This window comes from Quercus suber, unplaced genomic scaffold (genome assembly GCF_002906115.3).
Source record: "Quercus suber isolate HL8 unplaced genomic scaffold, Cork oak 2.0 scaffold_9, whole genome shotgun sequence".
Lineage (NCBI taxonomy): Eukaryota > Viridiplantae > Streptophyta > Magnoliopsida > Fagales > Fagaceae > Quercus > Quercus suber.
Window position 1 is genome coordinate 1064803 of NW_027069475.1, and position 7105 is coordinate 1071907.

The following is a 7105-nucleotide window of genomic DNA, read 5'->3' on the forward strand; positions in this document are numbered from 1 at the left end:
TTCCAGCTACGCATAAAATGTGGAATCCCCTTCCCCAAGCCAAGTCTCACAAAAACTCTTTTCCTTCTCTACCTTTTTTTTTTTTTTTTTTTTTTTTTTTAACCGAAACAGACAAAGAATCGAAATGAAAATTAATTCTCAATTTTTTAGTAGGACTTTTAAAATAATTTTTATGTGAATTTTTTTACATCCATCAAATTTACAAAATATAATTACTTCTCAAAAAAAAAAATTTACAAAATATAATTAAACATGGTATAAAAGTCTAAAACAATAAACAGAGGTTTTTTTTTTAAAGAAAATAAAATATAAATTGAAAGAGATTTAAAAGCTAAAAAAAAAAGCCTACTGCAAAGTGAAATCTCTCACTCCTTCTCTCTCTCTCTCTCTCTCTCTCTCTGTTTGAGAGATTTCCAAAACCCTACCTCTAAAAACAGAACAAAAAATCCACAAATCCACGAAATGGATAGCGAACGAAAACCCGACCCGAATAACACCCAGACCCGATTCTACGACCCGTACCAAGGGATCCAAGTCCCGATCCCTGTTCGCAACGTCTACCAACTCCCCACCGCCCCTCAATACCTCTTCGACGAAGAAGCTCGCCGGAGCCGCCGTAATCTCAGCGACAACCTCACCTTCTTCACCGGCTGCGGCTACCTCCTCGGGGCTCTAGGCGGCGGAGCTTCCGGCCTCGTCGCCGGAGTCAAGTCGTTCGAGCCCGGCGACACCGCGAAGCTCCGGGCCAATCGGGTGCTCAACTCCTCCGGCCACGCCGGCCGGGCGTGGGGGAACCGGCTGGGGATCATCGGGCTCATCTACGCCGGCATGGAGAGCGGGGCCATGGCGCTGAGGGACGTGGACGATGTGTGGAATAGCGTGGCGGCGGGGCTCGGTACCGGCGCCGTGTATAGGGCGGCGCGTGGAGTGCGGTCGGCTGCGGTGGCCGGTGCCGTCGGAGGAGTTTTGGTTGGAGCTGCCGTGACGGCGAAGCAGGCGTTGAAGCGATATGTGCCCATATGAAAAAAAAAAGATGGGACTTTGATTGCTATGTGAGTCTTTTGATCAAATTTAATATAACGTCTTTGGGGTATCAAAGATTTGAAATTTTGATAGTTGACAAGCAAAACATTGTGGAATTTGATTGGATTAATGAATAGTTTGAGGCATGGGAGAGTGACCATGCCATGGTGGGTAGTGTTTTGTTATTAGTATGATTTTTAATACAATTTTGTGACAATTGTTGGGTTATGAATAAATTGGGATGAACCATGGACTTGGGTATAAAGTGGGTAATGATTAGACTAATGAATAGTTTTTTCTTTTGTGTGTTTTATGTGATTCGAATAGTAATTTGGCTAATTGTTAGATGTTATAGTTTGTGATTGGCCATGGTATTGTGGAGTTTGATTGGAGTAATGAATAGTTGAGGTATGTGGGAAAGAGCCAGTGTAGTTTGTTTTACATGGATGGAATGGTTGTGGGTTGGTAATTTAGATCATGATGTCGGAATTTGTTGCAGGCAGCTTTTCTATTATGTTTTGTGTCAAAGATTTGAAATTTTGATGGTTTATGAATGGACAGGAAGTGAATAATTTTTGTGTTTTATGTGAATGCACTGAATGGATTTGTTATCCATTGGTTATTTGGTTAATGATGTGTGAATATTTTGTGGGTAGCTTTTGTTTTATGTTTTTGTAGCTCAAAGATTAGAAATTTGATAGTTTCTAGTATGTGGAAAATACTGTAGAATTGGATATGATTCATTTATTAGTTTGAGACATAGGAGAGAGACCTGCTTTGTCGAAATTTTGTTTTGTTATATATTTACTTAATTTGTATATTGTTGGGTAATTAATAAGAATTGGGAAGAATTATGGACTTCAATATAACCTAGAAAGTGAATGGTTTTGTGTGTTTTATCATTTATGTGAATGGAATGGGTAAGTTGTTTCATATTTTTTTGTACTTCATTGATTGGGAAATTTTATGGTTTATGGTATGTGACAAGTATTTAAAATCTGATTCGATTAATAAATAGTTGAAACATGAGGCCAATGAGTTCTAGCTCACAATATCTACCCTCCAGAAGTAAATGGGTGGAGTTTAAGGTTGTGGGTTTATAACTCATTGGCTGTGTGTGTAAACTTACCAATAATTGAAAATAATAGTTGAGGCATGGGAGAGGGCCATGATTTAGTGGTATACTTTGTTGATGTTTTTATCTTAGTTTTTGATAATGTAATTTGTTGAATTGTAGGGTAATGGATAAGACTTGGGTATAATGTGGAGAGTAAATAATTTGGATTGTTTCTGTGAATGGGATGGTTGTGGGTTGGTAATTTAGCTAATGATTTGTAAATTTTTCATGAGTAGTGTGTTATTCATAGCTTGTGTTGTACTTCTTTGTACTTTAAAGATTAAAATGTTTGATAGTTTATGTTTTGTGACAATATTTTGGAATTCCATTGGTTAATGAATGTTTGAGACATGGGAGAGAGACATGCCCTCGTGCTATTTGTGTTGCGTTATCAAAAAAAAAAAAAAAAAAAAAAAGATAAGTAACACAAAAATTTTATTAAAAAAAACACAGCCCAATACATAGGAAATGTACTGAATGGGCAAAAACATCAAGAAACCAAATTACAATGATCAAGCAAAACAGGAGGGAAAAGACAAGAAAAAGATGGTAAAACTAAACACCATTTGAGAAGAATTTTTTTATTGAATGTAACGTTTTGAATTGTTGGGTAATGAATAAGAATTGGGATGAATGGTGGACTTTGCTACAACGTGGAAGTGAATAATTTTGTGTGTGTAATATGATATTGAATGGGTGTGGATTGGTAATATGGTTAATGGTGTGTGAATTTGCAAGGGCCAGTAGTTTATTGGTAGCTTGTGTTATTTTCTTGTGCTTTTGCTTAAATATGATGGCCTGGTTATTTGGGACAAGATGTTGAGACTAATTTTCTTAGCAACCCATTTACATAATTAGAGGGGTTTGTTATGTGTGTTTTGGTCGTTTGTTATTTGATCAGTCAAATTGCTGTTTTGTTGCTGAAATGGTGAGGCATTTAATTGATATTTCTCTTAGAAGAGAGAAAAGGAGGGGGGAAGAGAATGTTTATTTGATTCTTTTTAACATGGGAGCATAACAGACACATTAATCTGACCCAAGAAAAAGATGTAATTCATGCGCTAAGGCTTGAAATAAATATGAGTATAGTTCAAGAGGACATGTGTACCTCTTTTCTTTTTAATTTGTGCAATAGTCAGTTGAAGAGTAATAAGAATGGATATGGATTTTGCTCTTACTTTCAAATGAATATCAGGGTTGCGTGAGTTGAGTGTTCTGTTTTTGTTTAAGTTCTTGACACAAGGTTCCATTCGCAGTATATTTGCAGGTTTATGTTGTTCAATGTGTATCAACCATTATTTGAGCTTCATTGAGGGTAATCTGATTTTAGAAAAAGGTTACTGGTCACTGCTTGAGTTTTGGTAAAGTTAATCTTTAAGAAAGCTAGGTGATTATTGCTGAAGTGTGTGCATGATGTATAAGATGTTTTGTGAGTCTTTCTTTTTTTTGTCTTTTGAGGAGAAATACCCTTTGGCAATGGCTTCACTTTCTTATATAGATGCTCTATGTGTAATCTTGACCGATTGGGATTGATATGGACTAGGATGTAACATGGTATTGAAAATTGCATCTTGAATTTTAGAGGATTATCTGCAATATCTGGGTTAAGATGTTACTTATTAGGATATATATTTCTTGAAATAAATGATCCAATTCAAGTGATTTACTTATTTGTGTTGGTAATATGTAAATAATCATCCAGTGACCAATGTAAAAAGTCTGATATTGGTGAGGCCCTTGATCTTTCATTGTAAAATGCATTTCTTCTATTGCTAGTCAATATATTCATATGCAGGTCGAAAGTTTTTTTGATAAGTCACCAGCATAGACTCTTGGATGTGGGATGAATGGATTGTATATTTTCTTTTCTAAGTTCCAAAAAAATCCTTAAAAGAGTTGAGTTGTGATAGTCTGCAATTTGATTTTTGTAAGAGACTAAATCCTCATGGATCATCATATGATTCATATCATTCTTCATCCATTGCCAAACTTCAGACCTCCATAATCCGATACCTGAGCATCAGAGGATCCAATACCATTTGTTTGGTAGAAGAATTGTAGTGTCAAACTTCATTTGTTTGTCGTATCGTTCTCTATATTAAGCTTCTTGGTTGTGACTTCTTGTGAGCCATGAATGTATTTTTTTCCTTTTTATTACTTATTTAACGGGTTAAGTATGGGAATCTCTCTTTTGTTTGTTGCTAGCTTATGCAAAAATTTTAACCCCCTCTTGTAATTTTTGAGAAAGGGAACGATTCTTATTTTATTTTTTGGGCATGGATGTGGTATATGAATTCCTTAACAATACACGCAGCTGCTCATTCGCTGGCAAAGCTCTTTTGAGTGGGATGGATCCAAGAGTATCTGTCCAATCTTTTTTTGATGATAGTTGTGTACAATTTGACTCTATTTTATTATTAAAATAAAATTTAACAAAATATTAAATACACTTAAGTATTGTCAAGAGCTTTGTAACTCAATTAGTACTACTTGGTGTTTTTAATAAAAGACATTTTCAAATCTTCCATCTCTTATTGTAACTATTGAATTTATCAAAAATAAATGAGAAAAATATCCTGACACCTCTTGAACTTTGAGGGAGTGGTTATCAAACTCCCTGAACTTTTAATTTAGCCAATTTGCATTTTTTAACTTTACACATCTTTCAAATCAATACTTTTGCTACCCTACCGTTAGAAAACTAACGTCTCTCACATGCAAAATGAAATTACCAAAATCAATTCGTTAGTTTTTAAAAAGTTAAGGGGGTGTGATGGCTACTGCCCTAAAATTTAGGAGATTTCAGAGCATTTTTCTCAAAATAAAAATAAAATAACCTAAGTATTAAATACACCTTAACTTGTACCCTTCATACACTTATTAACCACAAAAAAAAAAATAAATAAATAAATAAAATAAAATAAAAGGCCAAGCTTAGGAGATGGTTAGGTGTAATGGCTCTAACATGGTGGATGGTACACCTATCCTAAGGTAGATCAATTAAAGCTTCCACATCTCACGTGACTTGGAAGCTTAGGCCAATTGGCCAGAGAAGTTTAGTCTGAAAAGCAAGATTCTAACTAGAAAAGTCAATAAAACTACCAAAGAAATGGAAAATCTGGAACTCTAAGAAAATTCAATTCTACTTTTCATCTTCTTTTTCAAGTTTGTCATTCCCATTTTGGTTTTCAACGATCTCTATTCAAACCTGAAAACTTGATAATATTCAACAATTGCAAAAACATGACTTGAAAAATGGCTGTGGTAATTCAGGTAATAGATTATTTTGCATTTTACAAACCTCATCCGGCCCGCCAAAAGTTGAAGTAAACAAATAAAACTTGTACACTCCAAGAGATGGTGAATACTGAGATTGAGCACCATTGCATTTACAGAAAAGCTGAATTCTAGAAGCCCTAAACAAAACAATCAAAGCTTTTCACGCTGAAGTGTACTTTGGTTGGCATTCAAGTGGGACAAGGAAGAGCTACAAATCATCTCTTTATATCAGCTCTTTATAAAAGCTAGACTCGCAAAAAAGCCATCTCTTTATATCAGCTCTTTATAAAAGCTAGACTCGCAAAAAAGTCATCTCTTTATATCAGCTCACGTAGAGAAATTATATAGTACATGACCAAAATTCAGTGCATAACTCATGCCTGATCCACCCCCCTTTTTATTCCCAGAAAAGAATTTTATGCAAACTTTTTCGGTTCGTAAATGCTACAAAAGGGAACCTGCTCAGTGATACAATCATCACAAGCGAATTGGAACAGCTGAATTGCGTTCACATGCCTCTTGTTGATTGATTACAGCAAGGCAGAAAAATACATGATGAGAAATAAGCAAGCCATGAATTTAGAGCAACATTGACTCGGGATTCTCAATGTACCCTTTGAATGCCTTCAGCCATTCGGCACCAATTGCACCTGTACACAAAGACGAAGTCAAAGCATTAGGGTTTCACATCTCAGACATAAAGCTGGCTTAAATTAATGACGTTTTTTAAAGACTAGTATCAGAGCTACTAACCATCAATAACACGATGATCACAGCTTAACGTTACAGACATGAAGGAAGCAAACTCAAATTGTTCAGGGCCTGAACCAGGTACGACCCGTTTCTCAGCTGCACAAGGACAAGGTAAGATAATCACAATGATGATTATGAAGATGAGAAGGATGACAACTTTCTGCTGAAAATATATAATTGAAGTTTCTGACTTACCAGACCCAACTGCAAGAATGCCTGCCTGTGGAGGGTTAATGATGGCACAAAATTGTTTGATACCAAAGGGGCCTCCCAAATTTGACACTGTAAATGTACCTCCCTGCAAAGAGAGTAAATGCAGTATTCAACAACCAAACTCATGAGACAATTATCCATCCATAAGCAATAACAAACACAAAAATGCTATTCTGACCTCATAATCTTCTGGTTTTAAGCTGTTTTCTTTGGCTTTTTGGGCCAATTGCTTGACCTCTTCACCTATCCTGGATAGACCTTTCTTGTCTGCGTCCTGCAAATTTTACATATAAAGATTCATGTGAGATGAACTATAAGTGAGGAACTCCAGCAAGAAAATGTATCGACAGCACTAGACTGATGACAACTCACCTTTATGACTGGGACAAAGAGTCCATTATCTGTCTGTACTGCAACATTTATATTTATGTTGCGATACCTGCATAAGAAACCACAAAAGAGTTACCATTGAGTTAAAATTTGATTTAATATGAAAACTTAATTACAATGTCAATCATTTTATACTTACTGGCGGATGTAATCATCTGTCCATGAACTATTGCACTGAGGAACTTTACGAAGAGCCAAAGCAGCAGCCTGCAGATATGAGTAATTATTATATTTAATCAATGACAGCCTAGGTGGTAAAACCTCAACAGCATGACACTGCAGGCATATGTATGGTGTTTGTGCCCATCTTAACCCAATGACATCTAAACA

At 35.8% G+C, this 7105-nt stretch overlaps 2 protein-coding genes across 2 annotated transcripts in view; one reads left to right on the forward strand and one right to left on the reverse strand.

The window, feature by feature from the left end:
* The first annotated feature begins 329 nt into the window (after window positions 1-329).
* On the forward strand, window positions 330-1288 carry LOC112030143 (mitochondrial import inner membrane translocase subunit TIM23-1). The gene has a single exon (XM_024062829.2). It carries the CDS (start codon window positions 463-465, stop codon window positions 1021-1023), a length of 561 nt encoding a protein of 186 aa, XP_023918597.1. The 5' UTR covers window positions 330-462; the 3' UTR covers window positions 1024-1288.
* Window positions 1289-5717: 4429 nt separating this feature from the next.
* The window catches only part of LOC112030134 (dihydrolipoyllysine-residue acetyltransferase component 3 of pyruvate dehydrogenase complex, mitochondrial), a 6408-nt gene continuing 5020 nt past the window's right edge, over window positions 5718-7105 (reverse strand). The window contains exons 3-8 of the mRNA XM_065776655.1: window positions 6915-6982; window positions 6758-6824; window positions 6564-6659; window positions 6368-6470; window positions 6173-6268; window positions 5718-6069 (exon numbers count right to left, since the gene is read on the reverse strand). Coding sequence (XP_065632727.1) covers window positions 5999-6069; window positions 6173-6268; window positions 6368-6470; window positions 6564-6659; window positions 6758-6824; window positions 6915-6982 — 501 coding nt within the window. The 3' untranslated portion in view covers window positions 5718-5998. The remainder of the gene's footprint in view (window positions 6070-6172; window positions 6269-6367; window positions 6471-6563; window positions 6660-6757; window positions 6825-6914; window positions 6983-7105) is intronic.